This window comes from Hevea brasiliensis, chromosome 11 (assembly GCF_030052815.1).
Source record: "Hevea brasiliensis isolate MT/VB/25A 57/8 chromosome 11, ASM3005281v1, whole genome shotgun sequence".
Classification (NCBI taxonomy): domain Eukaryota; kingdom Viridiplantae; phylum Streptophyta; class Magnoliopsida; order Malpighiales; family Euphorbiaceae; genus Hevea; species Hevea brasiliensis.
The window spans coordinates 1,611,779-1,628,961 of NC_079503.1; the positions used below are offsets into that span (position 1 = coordinate 1,611,779).

At 33.8% G+C, this 17,183-nt stretch overlaps 2 protein-coding genes across 2 annotated transcripts; one reads left to right on the forward strand and one right to left on the reverse strand.

Annotated features, from left to right (window-relative positions):
• The first annotated feature begins 448 nt into the window (after positions 1-448).
• LOC110672719 (uncharacterized) lies at positions 449-4,045 on the forward strand. The gene is made up of 8 exons (XM_058130081.1): positions 449-674; positions 991-1,075; positions 1,187-1,255; positions 1,450-1,562; positions 2,058-2,169; positions 2,243-2,399; positions 2,941-3,102; positions 3,579-4,045. Exons 1-8 carry the CDS (start codon positions 449-451, stop codon positions 3,702-3,704), a joined length of 1,050 nt encoding a protein of 349 aa, XP_057986064.1. The 3' UTR covers positions 3,705-4,045.
• Positions 4,046-5,883: 1,838 nt separating this feature from the next.
• LOC110672694 (protein TOPLESS) lies at positions 5,884-14,090 on the reverse strand. Its single transcript, XM_058129601.1, has 26 exons — positions 13,677-14,090; positions 13,238-13,338; positions 12,945-13,124; positions 12,722-12,835; positions 12,453-12,611; positions 12,053-12,182; positions 11,773-11,887; positions 11,585-11,643; positions 11,241-11,496; positions 11,027-11,136; positions 10,869-10,938; positions 10,702-10,775; positions 10,506-10,601; positions 10,330-10,425; positions 10,090-10,217; positions 9,757-9,991; positions 9,353-9,517; positions 9,218-9,277; positions 8,892-9,023; positions 8,284-8,394; positions 7,988-8,170; positions 7,493-7,621; positions 7,318-7,413; positions 6,864-7,052; positions 6,609-6,772; positions 5,884-6,283 (listed from the first exon to the last, which is right to left on the reverse strand). Exons 2-26 carry the CDS (start codon positions 13,315-13,317, stop codon positions 6,100-6,102), a joined length of 3,315 nt encoding a protein of 1,104 aa, XP_057985584.1. The 5' UTR covers positions 13,318-13,338; positions 13,677-14,090; the 3' UTR covers positions 5,884-6,099.
• Between the last annotated feature and the right edge of the window lie 3,093 nt (positions 14,091-17,183).

The window sequence follows — 17,183 nt, forward strand, 5'->3', positions numbered from 1 at the left end:
GCTCAACGCTCTTGCAATCTAATAATGTTAAGTAGATTGAAATATAATCCCTTCCAGATTAACGAAGTATGAAATGCGAATAAAGCCAATAAGTTGTTAATTACGAAACCTTGTATCGTAAAGCTCGAGACTACCACTTAGCGCATCAGTTCTTGTGGAACGAGGAACAGGTGATTTTCAGAGCAGCGTCACCTTATCAAAATTCCTGGAAAAACATTTGGAGCCTCCATTTCCTAAGCAAGCTGAAGGTTTTTGCTTGGAAGAAAATGATGATGAGAGGTATCCCTGTGAATTACGCAAATTCCAAACTAGGATTTCGGAGAGGCCTTCAATGTGCAATCATTGTGGCCTAGTTGAAACATAATTGCCTGCTCTTTTCGAACGTTACAGTGGTTTACTAGCGTAAAATGGTAACTGGCAAGAGTAATTTCGCGGTTAAAAAAGGGCAATGACACGAGGAAACGTGGCTGTACTCTCAGGTCTCGCTCCTCCTTTCTGCCTTCATCTTTCAAAATTCCAATCAAGAGGCTTCAGAATAAGGGCATTTTACGAGATTCAAATCCTTGAAAGCTTACCAAGAAATCAAAAATGGAGAAAATCAGAAGAGCATTACATGCTGGCTAATGGTACACCGATAATCGTAATTCTTTCGACTTGCATTTCAAGGCTTCACCGTTTGCTTCACAAGAATCACATCTGGAAAAAATAATTCAAGTGAGAAAAACTAAAATTAGAGTTAAAATATCACTTGATCAAATGAATTTTTTTTTGAAGTGCAAAGATTTTTGGGTTTGGAGAGCTCAATTTAGGGTTTATTTATGGTGTGATTTTGCTCCAAAAGAATTAAACAGCGCCCAATTTTAACGAGATGTGTTGAGAGGGTGAAATTTAGGTAACTTTAGCTTTCAAGCAAATCTTGGAATTGTTCGCCTTCTAGATGAGTAGCTTTGGTGTTATTGGGATGTAATACTGTTACTTTCGCATTTTCAGCTAAAAAACTGGAAGAAGAACTTGATGGATGGCTCAAGGCTGCTGCTCTGGTTAAATCTCCTGATGTTCGAGGCGTGATTGCTCCGTAGGCTATTATTAATTCTGTGTTCTCTCTCTCCCTCCTTTGATTATCAAATAGGTTTCAGTGTTTTAATGTTCTTTCCTTTTCATTTTTTTGGTGGCACTGGTACTTCAGTCATGCAGGTTATTCATATTCAGGTCGTGCTGCTGCTTATGCTTTTGGAAATATAGACCCAACAAACATGTATGTTTAATGTGTTCTGTTTTGCCTTTTGTGAAACAAGTGGCTTCTTTTCATGAACTAATGTGTTGTTAAGCAAATGCTTAATCATCATGTGTGATTGCGTTCTGTAAACATGTGCCATCACATCTTTGTATTTGAAATTTAGTTATCAGCTGCCACAAGCGTTGCTGATATTTAATAAGTTTACATTTCAGTTCTCGGGTATTCTTGCTTGGTCCATCACACCATTATTATACTCGAAAATGTGCTTTTTCAAAAGCGACAGTTTACAAGACTCCAATAGGAGACTTACCTTTTGATTTGGAAGGTAACACATCTAGGCATGAGAGTGAAATTCAATGAAGGATGCCAAGCAGCTGGTGTTTTATCCCTTCAATTTTTGGTTTATCTTGTATTAGTTTTATTATTTTTCTTATTTGATCTTTTAATTTATTTCCTTTTGGAGAACATGGCTAGGTCATTTTTATGAGTGATGAATGTGGTGTGCTTATGGTTAACATGCATGGCTCCAGTGATCACATAAATAGGGACATGAGTATACATGTGCAAAAACATGTTTGCTTATCTATATGTATATCCATTTGTTTATCATAGGTGGAAAGATATGAATGCCTGAATGGTGAAATGGAATTTATAAGTTCCTTGAAGTGGTTAGATTTAATATGAACTGGGTTGATGCGCTAATTTTAAATGATTTCTGAAATGGTTTAGTTGTTTAAAGTGCAAGTATTCTAATAATTTGTGGATAGTATTTTTATGCTCATTTGCATAGTTGATCAATTTTCCATTTTCTATCTTTCAGTCATTGAGGAACTTAAAGCAACAGGAAATTTTGAATTGATGGATCTTCGTGTTGATGAAGCTGAACACAGCATGGAAATGCACTTGCTATATCTTGTAAAAATTTTTGAAGGGTAATATCTATCTGTTGTATGGTGAACTTGTATTTATTTTGCTTGTGGCTGACTTTGGGTAATATTTATACAGGCATCAGGTAAAAGTTGTGCCCATATTGGTTGGGGCTCTTAATGCTGATAATGAAGCTATGTATGGACAATTTTTAGCAAAATATGTAGATGATCCATCTAATTTCTTTTCTGTCTCCTCAGATTTTTGTCATTGGGGTTCTCGGTATGTTCCACATGCAGACTTATGATGGGTGACATTTTGTTGGTTTCTCTAGCTTTTTCTCCTCCTAAATATCCTTTTGTGTCTATCCAAATCATGGATTCAGACAGCTTTGTTACTGTCTTCCATCCCAGCCAAAGATACATTTTGTTAATTCATGTATGTGATTATGCAACATTCTTTTAGGTCTATCTTCTAGTTTAATTTTGTGTTCATGAGATCACTTGGAAGAGTTTTATGGAACATCTCATACCTCTGAGCTGGATTATGAATCAACTTTGGGAGCCTTAAGATTGTGCTTTGTATCATTGCGTCCATTTGGTCATGCCCTTACTCCAACCCTTGCAAACTAGGGAGCCTCATGATTCATGAAATGGAGATGCCTTTTTTTTTTTTGGGACATGCTTATGTCATGGATATATCCTTTTTGTATATGTAGTTCCATAAAGCATCATTCAGGAGTTAGTGTACTGTGCTCACTGAATGTCAAATGTGTGGTTCTTTGGAATTATATTCGCTTTACCTAGTCAATATAACTGCTTACCAAATACATTGAGGCGTTGGACAAGAAATATGGGGCTATACACAAATACATTGAGGCGTTGGACAAGATGGGTATGGATGTAATAGAAACAGGGGATCCTGATGCATTTAAACTGTATTTGCAGGAGTATGACAGTGCTATTTGTAGGCGCCATCCAATTAGTGTTTTCCTACATATAAGTTCCTCAGGTTTCTCAGCAAGGTTGCCAATTACCAATAATGGCTCAAATTTATTTAACATCCCCCCTTCTCCCCCTAACAAATAAATAAAGCTCATTGCAAAAACAATTTTTCTATTTCCAATTATTGTCTTCTTTTTTATTTCTGTATTTCTAATTTTAGAAGGATATGAATAGGAGGCCTTGCAATCACCCTTTTTTTTCGCGGCAAGTTTAGTATTTGTAACCTATATGGTGGAGGCCAAATGCCTGTTCTACTGCCAGGATCATGTAGGATAGCATGGGACTCTGGAAGAGCCAAATCATTATCTTAGTGGTGCCTAGCGTGTTTACCTGAGTTTTCTCTAGCTCTTTTGCACCATTGATTTTGTATACATAGTCATTATTGATGGTTGCTATTTATGATTTATCTAGGCGACTGCATTAAATTGGATTACTAACTTTTCCCTACAACTATTCTGAAATACTTCCAGATGTTAAGGAATTGCTCAACAAAGATAAAGATTCAGTTTCTCCAATGCGAGCAATCAAGCCAATGCAAAACAACGGGGGACAGCAGTGTAAGTTATGCATCTGCAGCAGCGAAGGTGGACTCTTGAAGCTATATTAATTAGCATTTCAAATGTGCTTGTGTTGGAGACAATTAACAATTTGAACTTCTTTCAATTGAATATATCATCTAACTTGATCACTCAGGCATTTGAAAGAATCTATCATGCTATCTATTTCCTGTTTATAGATTGAATAACAGTAATGAATTGTTGTCTACCTTCCCCTTGTTTACTGAGGTGGAATTGGGCTTATGGCAGTTGAATGGGTGGTGGAGTCAGCATTGTTGCCATGTGCCCGAAAGCTTTGCTGTTGTCTAAAGCAGGACATGATAATAATAAAAATCTGATCGAAAAACGATGGTTGTAGCCTTGTCGGGGGGTGAGAGTAAGGGTCTTGTTGCTAGAAAACTATCCTTTTAGCGAAGATACTGCATAGATCATAGTTGTGTCAGATCTTAAAACCTGGAAGTAAACCAAGTGTTTGGATGTTAAAAAGCTGATGCAATAAACTTCTTGTGATCAGAACTCGTATCGAAGTTTTCATTACTGGAGTACTTACTGATGCTGAACCTTCTGCCTCTCTCTTGATATTATTTCTCAAAAACAGAGTAGGCGTTATGCCTGAAAATAGTACAAAAGGCATAAATATTAAATTGTGAAAACTTGTACTGCTTATGGCTGCTGCCACCTGAATGTGAAACCAATTTAGCTAAGCAAGGTCGCTAACTAAAAGGGCTCTTTGCAATATCCAGCTCGGTAAAATTTCCTGCCAAATAACAGTTGTTGCCTCGACTATGTTCTTCTTTAGGTGCTTGCTCGGTTTAATTATTGAACATAGCTGATAGCTGTAATTGTTAGTCAATAATTAGTAATTAATAGAGTTTAGTAAAATTATATTCAACGGTTGCTATTAATATATAAAATGACTAATAAAAGTATATATCATATAATATATTTTATTATTAAATAAATATAAAATTATAAATTTATTATATTATTTATTTTATCATTAAAATAAATATATAATTATTAATTTAATATATTATATTATTTATTATATTATTAAAATAAAAATATTATTATTATTTATTATATCATATTATTTATTTTATTATTGAAAGAAGAAAATAAATTCTTTAAAAAAATAATTAAATAATTTTAAAATTAGTTATAAAATAATAAAGTAATTTTATTATTGATAAAGAAAGAAAATCTTATAATTTTAAGTTTTTAGACAAAAAAATGTATTTTTTTTCATAATAAATAAGTATTTTATATTTTATATTATTAATAAAAAATATTTTAACAAAATTACAATATACTAATTAAGGTGTTAAGATTGTAAATTAAAAAAATAAAGACAAATAATATTAAAAATATTAATTTTCAAGTTTCATGAAGACAAATAATATAGTTTAAATAAAAAATAAAATCAAATCGGCTATTAACTCATGAAAATAGTTCTATTTTTAAAACTAATACAAACTACTACAGCTAATAGATATCATATTAGTTAACTATCAATTATATTTTTTTAAAATTGCCAAACACTTCAATTACTAAACACCCCGTCAATACTTATCCATGAAGAGTAACAGTCCAGCTCTGTAAAATTTCCATATCAATTCTCTAGATCTATATCATTGTTGTGATCATCATCATCATATTTGGGAGAAATTTTAGCTGGGACGCTAGAAAAGCATGGCACAGTCACGAAGGACAAATATAAAACCACCAAGTGAATGCTTAGTGCAGTGGGCTCTCAGACCTTCCGAGCCTTGCGTGGCCTACTAGGCTACGTTCTAACTACTCAAGCATGAAACAAATTGAGAAGAGGAGAGAAAAAGAGAGGGAAGCGAACAGACACTCTCAAACTCAGTCCACTACAACTACAAGAGCTAATATCTTTCGAGTCATGGCCGCATTTTAGAATCAGAATGGCCCTTGCAATGAATCCATAGAAAGTTCTAACACAAATAACTATATCATATTTCTGTGATTCTCACAATTGATGAGATTGGCTCTTTCCAGGTTTCAACTACAGAGTTGATGTAACATGAGCTTTTCATACAGCAAACCCCCAAATATTAGATAAGCCAGAATCGACAGCATAGTAAATTTTGTTACTTTTTTGCCTCTTTTCTTAAATGAGAGAAAAGGGAACGAAAGAAAGAAAGAAAGGAAAGAGAGTGTGGGGTTCGTTATGTTTGCAAAGGATGAAAGGAAATTCTGGTAACGAGGATGTGGCTCTTATTAGCAACTTTAGTGTGGTCTATGCCACCCAAAAACCATATAGGAAGCACAAGCACATAAATATGTTGATTTATATATGGGGCATATATATTCCAGCCAAGGGACTTTTGTCCAATTCGTCATTTCTATGTAAAAAGCTTGGTTTGATCAAACTCTGAAATCGTTGAAATCAGATTGCGAGGAACTTTGATTAGTCAACATCAGATTCGACAGGCATGGCACCTTCTGACCCATCTTCATATGGTGGCAACGTACTCCACTTGCCAGCAGGATTTAGAGGCTCAAATACAATCACCCCACCATTTGATAGCCCCACTGCAAATTGGTTTGGTTTCTGTGGATGTGCAGCAATAACTAGCGGATAACCATCATCACTGCAGCCAAAAAAAGAAACTATTGAGGTTAAATCATTGGCCAAAAGAAAGTTGACTTGAGCATGGGGAAAAATGAACATACTCTGAAGTTAGGCCAGAACATTACAAACAAAACCCAAAAGAATAACAAAGAAAATTCAGAAAGACGATGAAGAGGAAAACAAGTTTCGATGTTCAGGAACTGCTTGAGATGACAACAACATAGCTGTAAGATACTAGGTCTCAGAAAACAATGAACAAGAAAGAGCAATGACAACAAACACATGCTTTTCTGTGCGTGGACAACCTCACTAAAGCTGTTATATGGCATGAGCAAGTGGCATACCATGAACTAAATGGAAGGTAAGCAGTGGAAGTAATCCGACAATGTAGTTCAAGACGTGAAGCATCAAATATAGATACACTTCCATCCACAAAGGTGGCATACACCATTTGGCTATCACATGAGAAAGTTGCTTGGGAGATTGGCACAAGATCTCCTCGAACCCACTGGAAACATAAAACAAAACATGTTTTCATTTATCTCCTCAACAAAAAGACAAACGGAAAAGGGGAAAAACCTGCTTAAAATATACATTACCTGCTTTAAACATTCTAAATCTCTGGCTTCATAAATTGAGAGACAACTCTCATGTACAACAAGGAAGCGTGTTTGATCCTGATGAAACTGGACATGGGTGTCCAATAATGCTTCATGCTTTTTCTCGTCAGGAATCTGTAAGAATCCGCTTCTGTGTTTTTCCCACCCTTTAACGTTCCACACCAAAATCTGCAGAAGAAAAGGAAACACAACAACATGATTAGAATACAGAAGTCAAAGTATCTACAAAGTCATTTGCAAGAGCTATGCTGAACATGAATATGCTCTTTGCTTAAGCAAACATCAGCAAAGCAAAGCCCTTTTTTTATCTGGGACACCTCTGCACTGTAGGAAAGTACACTTGACATTGCATAGGTAATTAACTGCTACACAGCAAGACGTGCCCTAAGAAATTTGATGTCAGACATCCGTTTCATATCATTTAAATACTAACCTGAGAATCTGCTCCAGAAGAAACAAGCAAATTCAGGGCTTTAGAAAAGGCAAGGCTAGATACTCTCTTGGAATGACCCTCAAGCTTACTGATAACCTGCATGCAACATGTACATAACAGACTTGCTTGGATTTCTTTAAACACAGAATTGGTACAAATTAGGAGCAGAACATACCTTAGCTAGACGAACATTATATATTAAAATTGTGGAGTCGTCCCTCCCTATAGCAACTACGTTGTTATCTTGAGGGAGAAAAGCAAGACTAGTTGTTGCAGGTGGTGCAGGCCTGATACACAGCATTGTCTGTTATTCAATAAAATTCAAGAATGGTCGGTTAGATCCTATCATGAATAAGAACAACAAACACATTGGTTTGCATATGAAAATTAAAATGTCAAATGCCAATGGGATGTAATTCAACAAAAAAGCAAAGATCCCACCACAACGAGCATTAGAAATTTCAAGAATAATAATTTAGAGCTGCTCACAGAATATGAAAGTATCAAATTTGTAAACATTTTCCAGAATAAGCTAATTTAGAACAATATAGTAGTGTAGCTTATAAATTGGTGCCAAACCAAATCAACCAGGACTGATGAAAAGGGTGCATGATCTAGAACCCAATAAATTTTAAGAAATTGCTACAGTGGACAAACTACTACAGGTTACCTTGAATGTCACCATGTTGAACAGGGATATCTTCCCTCCTGATGATGACATGAGATATGAATCATTCTTGGACAAAGCAAAACAAGAAAGGGTTTCTCCATACTTTGTGTCTGTAAGGTCATTTGTCATCAGCCTTGGGCCACTCTTTGGTTGCCATTGTTGAGGGAGAACTTCTGTAGTTGCCTGCAATTAATGTCCCGTTACAATGACATACAATCAATTACTAATATAAGAACTTTTACAGAATAATTTCAAATGGGAAATAAATTTGTTAATTATGCCCCTCACTTGCTCACCTTGCCACTCATATTAAGGTCATTAAGTTGCCATTTCCAAAATAGATGAATACCATTTGATGCCAATGCCAAAATGGCATTACCTGCATTGTTGTAAGCCAATTTTGATATCTGCATTTATCAGAGAGAAAGCTATCAATACCACCACATTTTTTTAGAACAAGGAACTATAAGTGTGCAAGGTCTTAAATCTCATGCCTTTTTTATTCAAGCAAGTCTACATATTTCAAAAAGAAAGATATTGTATTGCTTACCAACATAACCACCTTAAAGATATCACAGGTATACAGGATAAAACTGAAGGTGCAGCAGCCTTATGAACTTCTACACATGTATTGGGAGATCTCATTTTCAACACACAAAAATGGTACTCATACAATTGGCATGCATGAGTGAACAAACAAGAAGCTTAAACTACCCATAACATAAAAGGAATTAAAACTTAAATTTTTGCAATATAGTCATTTATCTACTCTCATGGTGCAAACAATCTGATAATATTTGAATTTTTTTTATAACAGACCATGTAAATTATGTAAAACAAAAAGAATGAGAAGTGAACACCAAAAGAAGAAAACCATAGAATTTTATTCATTGGAAGATCTAACCTTGTTAGCTTTTATATATGAAGGAAGCCGCAAGGTCTGGCACTGAGAACGCTTGTTCATTTCAAAGAGATTCTGATCAGCTTTCCCAGTAAATTCATATTTCACAGCCTCCAAACTTTTTGAGTCCCCATTCTACAGGAAAATAATTTATTTATTCGATGGCACCTCAGATGCAATTTCTAAAGTATTTATCATGACAATGAGGCCTAACTTGAGTCAAGATGCCATAAATAGAAAAATGTAAATTACAACTAAGATCATAGATTTAGCCATTACCAGATAAGATAATAAATTATTTATAGGCAAAACAATTCAGAATTACCCACCTCCAGTGCTTCATCAGCAACTCCGGCACAAGTAACAGTTGAAGCTGGGTTAATTGCAAGCTACATAAAAAATAAACACATCAAACAGGATAGATTTTCTAGTGCAAGGAAACAGAGCACATTAAATATGCTGACCTTCCTAAAAGTATCAGAAAGAACTCTAGAGTCATCAACTGAGCAGTTTTCAGATTTGTGCAGCAACTGAAGACCACAATCAGTAGCCAAAATCTTAATTCTGTTTTCATTAGCAAAAACAGCCAACAATGTGCCATCTTTGTTGAACCGAATACGTGGATTTGCCTTCAGATTAGAAGAGAAGAGAACTCAATGATTAGTTTATACCACCCTTCTTTCCATGTGGAATACTTTATTGCAATTTAATCAACATTACCTCCTAGATTTTGTTTATATGTGTGGAATATTTACTTGTAAGTTCAATCAAAACTAATAAAACAGAAACGTAAAGGCCAATTGAGCTTGTCCATTTACTAATTGTCAGAGTCAAACTGACGCATAAAAACAAACACTAAGGAACTTACAGGTAATCCACCATCTGCATCAATAGTCGAGAAAAGATCAACATTGTCCACATCCCAAATTTTAATTACATGCTCATCACCAGCAGCCAAGAATTGATTCTTCATTATATCAAACTGTACTACAGCCAAAGAATTCTTCTGCAATCCATGGTAGATTCTCTTTATTGCACCTTCACTTTCATTCCATTCAACAAGAAATGACTCCCCACATTTACTGGTCCCACATGAGAAAAGCCTGCAAAGTTATCCATTTCAAAATTGACATTTTTATTCACCATGAAATATAATTGGAACCTAAAAATGTCTGAACCTTTCAAACCAAGTAAATGAAACCTTTTATCATCAGCACTATATGCCATTGATGTACACCCCAGACCAGGAGCATCATAATCAACTCTGGCTCCCATGTTATCATATAGCCATGCTTTTATATTGCCATCCACTGATGTTGAAAAGATAAACTGATTCAAAGAAAGCAAACACTGAGGTACAGAATCTCAAAGCAAGGAAAACATCAAATGCTCCAAATTATCAAGGCAATCAGCCACAAGTAGAATCAAGAATAACCCTTACATGAATGCCTTCCTTGCTATGAGGGCAGATAGAATAAATAGCAGCATCATGACCTTCAAAACTATACATTCTGACACCAGTAGTGACATCCCATACCTTAAACAACCATCAGAAATATAACATCACACTCTCCATGATATAATACAACTGATTATATAAAATAAATGAAAGCCAACCTTAATCATCTTATCATCACCGCAAGTTATGACCAAATGTTTTTTCTCAGGGGCAGAGAATGCTAAGTCATTTACACCACCAACATGAGCATCGATCTAGAATAAGAAATGAATTTTAAAAAACTAGATGAGATAAAAATGAATTCTAGAGGCAAAAAAAAAAGTTTTAGGAAGAGAGTAGATGTCATAGAGCTACCTCCATTTGCTGCTGGACATCATTCGCACCAACATAAGAATATATTTGCACCATGTGTTTCGAATACGCAGCACCTGGTTTAGGAAGGGCAGACAAGATAGGATCACGAAAATCCAAAGTAACTGGCTATTGTTTCCACCTGAGTGTTTTAATATCTTTCAACTTACCAAATAAAGAACCCTCAGGGCTCCATGCAATACAATTAACAGAAACACATGGATCCTTAAGAAGAGCTGCCTGCTTATATGTGAGATTGATTCAGATTTCACTCGTATAATTGTGTTTCCAGCTAATATAAAACATGATCACATGAGTGGGGACAAACCTTGAATTTCATTGAGCATGCTCCAATATCCCAAACCTTAAAATTCCTTGACAGCAACTTTTCCCCAGAACTAACTTCCCACAATCCTATATCTCCCATATTAGTTCCAACTGAAGCATCAAACCATCAAATTCCACAAGTAAACATCAGGTTCAAATAAGCTATTTATCCTAAAATGCATCGAAGAGTACTGAAATAATCCTTTTGTGTAAACCTAGAAGAATAGTTTGTTTAACAGGATGAAAATCCATGCTCATTGGAGATGACCCCTCATTCAATATCCTTGCAACAGTCTTGGGCAAGTCAGTATTGTTTATCTGTCTGCAGCTTTCAAATGTATTGTTCTTCTGACGACTCTTGGGCAAGTCATCAGGAATTTTGAAAATACTTTGATCAGGATGAATGACAGTCGAGAAATCATTGTCAATGTTGAAAAAGCTTTCACCAGGATGTGTGACAGCTGATGTTTCCTACACGGATGCATGAAAACAATGGTTGAAAAGGAAAAGACATAAGATTTCAGTGAGCAAGGTTGCAATAGAAGTTCATCCAGCTTACCTTATTAGAGGTCTCTAAAGGAAAAATTTCAGATAATCCATTAGTGTTCTTCAATCCATCTGTAGTTGTGGCTTACGATTAGGACATTGATGAGAAAATGGCCCCTTTTCTTTCACATGTTAAAGTATTTACAATAAGGCTATGACATAGATCAAAAGAAATACCAACAACTAATTGAAAATCAATACCTAGGTTTGTTGAACCACCAAGACAGATGGCTCCGCTAGAAATTTCAGAATGAGACACGGTTGATGGTGTAGATATAGAACTGGCTGGGGATATTGGTGCTGGCATTGATGTGGCCTGAGAAGTGCAAAATGAAAATTGAAGCACTTAGAAAATGATATTTAATGTAAATAATATTAGATGGATAATCAAGCTGGCTTGATTAGGATTAGGAACCATACTAGAAGCCAATTTGTTGAAAGAAGAAAAAGGAAAAATATCAGTTTTTATTTCACATCATACCAATAGATTGTTATCACTTGATGTTGAAAGTAACTGATCCTCTGGTGGTAGACAAACATGATCCACAAAAAGGGTACTTATATTGGGATTTGGTTGAGGAAGTGTACAATGTATATGCTGCCAATTCAGGCTGTCAGATCAAATACTGAAATAAGTTATCCACGAAAAGTATATAAATATATCTAGAAAATGTAGAGTATCCAAGATGCTAAAGCAACAGCAACAAATTTAAAATTCATTTGAATTTTAATAAACAGTTAATCAAATTCATTTAGCCCTTGCTAATATTTACACATGTTCAAGTAACTGTACTATACTCAACTATAGATCCATCATCATCTCTGGGTATATGCATGTGCCATGTAAAGTAGGGAAATGAAAGAAAGGAGAAAAACATTACCCCTGATTTATGAGACGGCGTAATCTCTGACTTCTAATGCTGGGAAATTTTAATTTGTCATGGAAAAGGGGGTTTGCCTCTATAATTTTCTTAACTTCAAGCATCAAGATTTGCCTTGCAGACTCTGTATCTCCATACATGGAGAGTGAGTCATGTTCCCTGTTTAACTCACAGAAATTCAATTAAGCATTAAGCTGCTCTTTAACTCCTAAGTATGCCTACGTGAGCAAAACTAAATACTGGAGCAAAAATTAGTATACAAATTGTACCTTATATCGTTTAATGTCAAAAGCTGAGTCATTTCCATGAAGAGGGCCTCGTTATTTGGTGTAAAAACTTTCAAATCCTTCATAAGGATATCTAAAGCCTTGGCACGTTCATTCCTGTGAAAAAACAATCAACGCTTGTTTCTAAGGCAACATAAGTGCAATAATACTTGTATAAGGCTCATTATAGAAAATTTGAAGGGTATAAAGGAAAAGGCAGTCTCACTTGTCCAATGCCTCGAGGAACTTCTGCTTCCTGATCTCAAAAAAGATCTTGGTCGAGCATCTATTGTCATCTAACTTAGTGAAACCAGCAAGATACCTCTCAGCCTCATCCCAACTCCCACTAAGTATCAACTCCCCAAAAAATTCCATGTTGAAGTAAAACCCAGTTTCATTCTCAAGCCTAGACATCCAATAGGAAAGAAAAATTACATACAAGCAACATATGAGATTAAAGGATGGGCGATGGGCAACCACATGCGTGTGCGTTTAGGAGAGAGGGGAAAGAAACATTACATGTGAGCAGCTCCTTTGAAACCTTCCTCATTGAGGAACTGTAAAATTAAAAAGACAAGCTCTTTATTGAGAGTAGACATCTATCCACCGCACCAGAACCTCTAAAACAACACCAAAATCAGATAATTTCATACATTAGAATTGACAAAATTAAGCACATAGGCTATGATCAGAATAAAAAAAAAATATCCAGATTCCGATAATCAAATCCTTGACTAATAAAGGAACAACTTCGAGGTCTGATAAACATAATTCAAATAATCAATCCAGAAATTCAGGTTTTTAACCAATGAAATATCAATTTTTATCTTAAAATTAAGAAATAAGAAGGCAGTAAAAAAAAAAAAAGAAAAAAAGAAAGGAAAACAAATCCACAAGGTTAAAGTCAGCAACAACTGATCAGCAAAGAAATCAAAAGGATTCAGAGAAAGAGACATACTTTTATAAACACAAAATTCAGCTTCCAAGGATATTCTCAGTGTCTTTCTTTATAACTATCCGACTGGTTACAATCATATAAAATTAGAGGTAAGGAGGAGACTGGAGAAGGGGTTGGTAGACAACAGTGGCGATGCATTCGAGATTATAAGTACAGGGGCTTATCGGTGTAAGAAAGCCGATCTTTTCGTTGAAAAATATTAGATATCAGACTGTATCCGAGCGTTACACTGGGTCCACCGCTAGCTCGCAAAGGATGTCCCCCCCCACACCCAAATGCCAAAAATTCTCGAGAGAAATTGGTCCACAGGAGCGTTTGGACCCGTTTGACTTTGAGACCGCTCTCTAAATTCTGAGAAAGTTTGTGGAAAAAATTGGATTTTCTCTTATTTTCTCAAGAAGAATGAATGCATACACAAATATGAATCTCTACAATTGTTTAACTATTTAATTAATAGATTTCAAGATTAAAATTAATTAAAAAATTTCCAAAGCCAAAATGCAATTTGGCCCATTACCCAGAATCCATGATCCAGATCCAATACCCATGAGCCTAATCAACAACCCATTCGCCTAGAAGCCCAAGATCCATAACCCATTTAATTTAAACCCAGTGAAATAAATGCATATGAGCCAAAACTAGCTTCTGAATTGTTCAATGGGCAATTGCTGTTAATGAAATATGGAGGAGCAGTTACATAACGTGGACGTGCACTCAAAGATGGTTACATGAACGTGGATCAGCTATGAGCAACGGTGCAGTGGTGAAGTGCAGTTGAGGTAACATCAAGAGGCGTTGAAACAAGCAAGAAGCACAAGTGCAACTATGATTAGAGTAGAAGATGTAGCATTGAAGGTCCTACCTACACACTCTTCAATCCAATCAAACAATATAGTATATATTTTCAAATTCTAATTCAATCGATTAATTTTTTTAATTTTAAATGCAATCAATTTACATTTTTTACAAGCAAATTCTCATTTTATTTTTCTCACACATATTTTTATAATTTTGTTGACACTAAATGAAGATAACTCAATGGATTAACATTTTGTTTTAAGCTCATATCGCTTATATTACTATCATGGTCATGGATCCCTTATAGTTGTTGAGATATTATTAGCACTAAGTGATGATAGCTTAGTAGATCAATATTCTGTTTATATTTATTCTGCATATAGCATATAGCGCTTGGGCTGCTATATATATGGAGTTAAAGTTTCGTTTTTACTAATAGTTTAAGATTTTGGCATTATGACAAGTGTTTAGTCCTACCTACGGCAATAAATCAAAATTTTCAATTCATGCACAATCTTTACATTCAGTTTTCAAACAATCTTTTATTTTTTATACACAAACACTCATTTTATATTTCAATAATCAATTAGCTCTCAATTCAGTAAATTAAGATATTATAATTAAAAACTTAACGAAACACATTTAGTAAAATCAAGAATCAAGATTATTTTGAAAACAGAAAGTCATTTTTTTTTTAAATGACTTGATTTTTTTTTATTAAAAAAATATTTTTTATTGATTAATTTTTTTAAATACCTAAAGGTTAAAAAATACATGTTAACACGAAATAAATAGAGCCTAAATTTTAAACGAAACACACTTTAATGGAATCAAAAAACTCTACACAAGATTAGATTATTTATTTCTTACTACATAATTATTATGTTAAAAAAAAAAAAAAAACATTCACATCATTCAATTAGAATCTTAGCGTTTTTAACATACCCACAATTATTCACAGCTTCATAATTGAGAAAAAAGTCATGCAATTTTTTTACTTGTTCAGTGTAACAAAATTCATTTAGCGTACAAACAATTTGATTTTGATGTCAACTTAGAACTAGGTTATGGCCAGCCCTAGGCAAGAGCACGATGAATTTATGTTGGGATGGGCCTAGTTGGACCAAGACGGAGTCCGGGTCGAATTCAAAATTAGTCTAACCCAAATCAATTCTTAAAAAATCCAAATTGAAACCATACTTTTCTCTTTTTTAGAATTGGATCGAAGCTCAATTGTTCTGATTCAAATCATTTTTTTTTTTAAGGAAAAGAAGAAAGATTTGAAAAAGAAATTTTAATTATCATATTACTTCAAATTGAATCGAAATAGATTTTAGAATTCAGTTTCACAAATAGAAATGGACCGGACCGGCCTTCTGGTCAGTTCTGGGCCTTGTTCCCATGTTGGTAGGTGCAGATAAGCTAGGTGGCTTATATATAGTCAGTATTTCTGCGTGAGGTCACTGTCCAAAATGAGACCTCAGTTGTCTCGTGAATTTCAGGCGGGGCCTGAGAAAATTGACAGCCAATCATGACTTAAAAATAGCCCTCAACCATAGTCTAGGCGTTTGAAGTACACTCTTCCAGTTTTCCAAAAAAATAAAAAAGAAAGTACACCACCCTTTTTTTTTTAAAACAAAAAGTACACTCTTCTTGTTATGTGTATTTCTTTTTTTTTTTTTTACTATTTAAGACCTTGTTTGGACGTGTGAAAAGTAAGAACAAAAAATTATAAAAATAATGAGAAATTGATTTTTTTAGAAAAGAAAAAATAAAGTAAAAAAAGTAAAATATTCTCTTTCTTTTTGTTATTTTCTCTTATAGAAGAGAAAACAACAAGAGTTGAGAGGAAAATTTACTCTCTCTCTATATATATATATATATATTATAAAATTATTCTTTTTTTTAAATATATAAGATAAAATTATAAATTCATCATAATTTTTTTTTATTTTTTTATTTTTTAAATAAATAAAAATAATTTATTTTTTTAATCTTTCATTATTCAAATAAGTCAAAAATAAAGGGAGAGAAAATAACTTAAGAAAAATAAGGAAGGGTAAACATTTTTCTTGTTTGCGAAAGAGGAAAAAATAAAAAGAATAAAAAAATATTTTCGGTTGAAAAGAAGTGAAGAAAATTTATTTTTCACAAAAAAATTATAAAATTATCCTATTCATAAGTTTATTTGTAATATATATTATAGGAAAAAATTATAAATTCATCACATCTTTCTTTTTTTTCTCTTTATTTTAAACCATTTTTGCAAAAAGAAAAAATAAATTTATTTTCATTTATATTTTTTTGTCTTCCTTTCATCTAAATAAAAATAATAAAAGAAAAATATTCTTTATTCTAAAAATTATTTTAAAATTAAATTTAAATTGTTTTTCAATATTATCGGAAGTTTTTTTTTTTTTTGTAAAGTACTCTTTAACTCTAAACCAAACAAGCTAATAATGTGTAAAAATAATAAATAAAATATATTCTTTATTTTCAATCTTCATTTTGTTTCTCCTTAAAAAATTTTCCAAACGCAGTATAAATGTCTAGTGTGTAACAGGATGCTTATTCTAATATATATTTTTAAATTTTTTTTTTAAAAACACTACTTGGAAATTACAAGAAATTCGAAATGATCTACTGTCCACATATTCGCCTCTTCAAGGCGCGTGGGGAAAGCGTACCATCTAAATCGACAACTTGCCT

Coding starts and splice junctions, on each gene's coding strand:
- LOC110672694 (XM_058129601.1), bottom strand. CDS start 13,317: ATGTCTACTCTCAATAAAGAGCTTGTCTTTTTAATTTTACAGTTCCTC. Junction 11,644..11,772: donor TGGTGGTTCAACAAACCTAG/GTATTGATTTTC, acceptor CCACAACTACAG/ATGGATTGAAGAACACTAAT. Junction 9,278..9,352: donor TTTCTGATACTTTTAGGAAG/GTCAGCATATTT, acceptor TTTTTTATGTAG/CTTGCAATTAACCCAGCTTC.
- LOC110672719 (XM_058130081.1), top strand. CDS start 449: ATGACACGAGGAAACGTGGCTGTACTCTCAGGTCTCGCTCCTCCTTTC. Junction 1,256..1,449: donor AATATAGACCCAACAAACAT/GTATGTTTAATG, acceptor TTTACATTTCAG/TTCTCGGGTATTCTTGCTTG. Junction 2,400..2,940: donor GTTCTCGGTATGTTCCACAT/GCAGACTTATGA, acceptor AAATACATTGAG/GCGTTGGACAAGAAATATGG.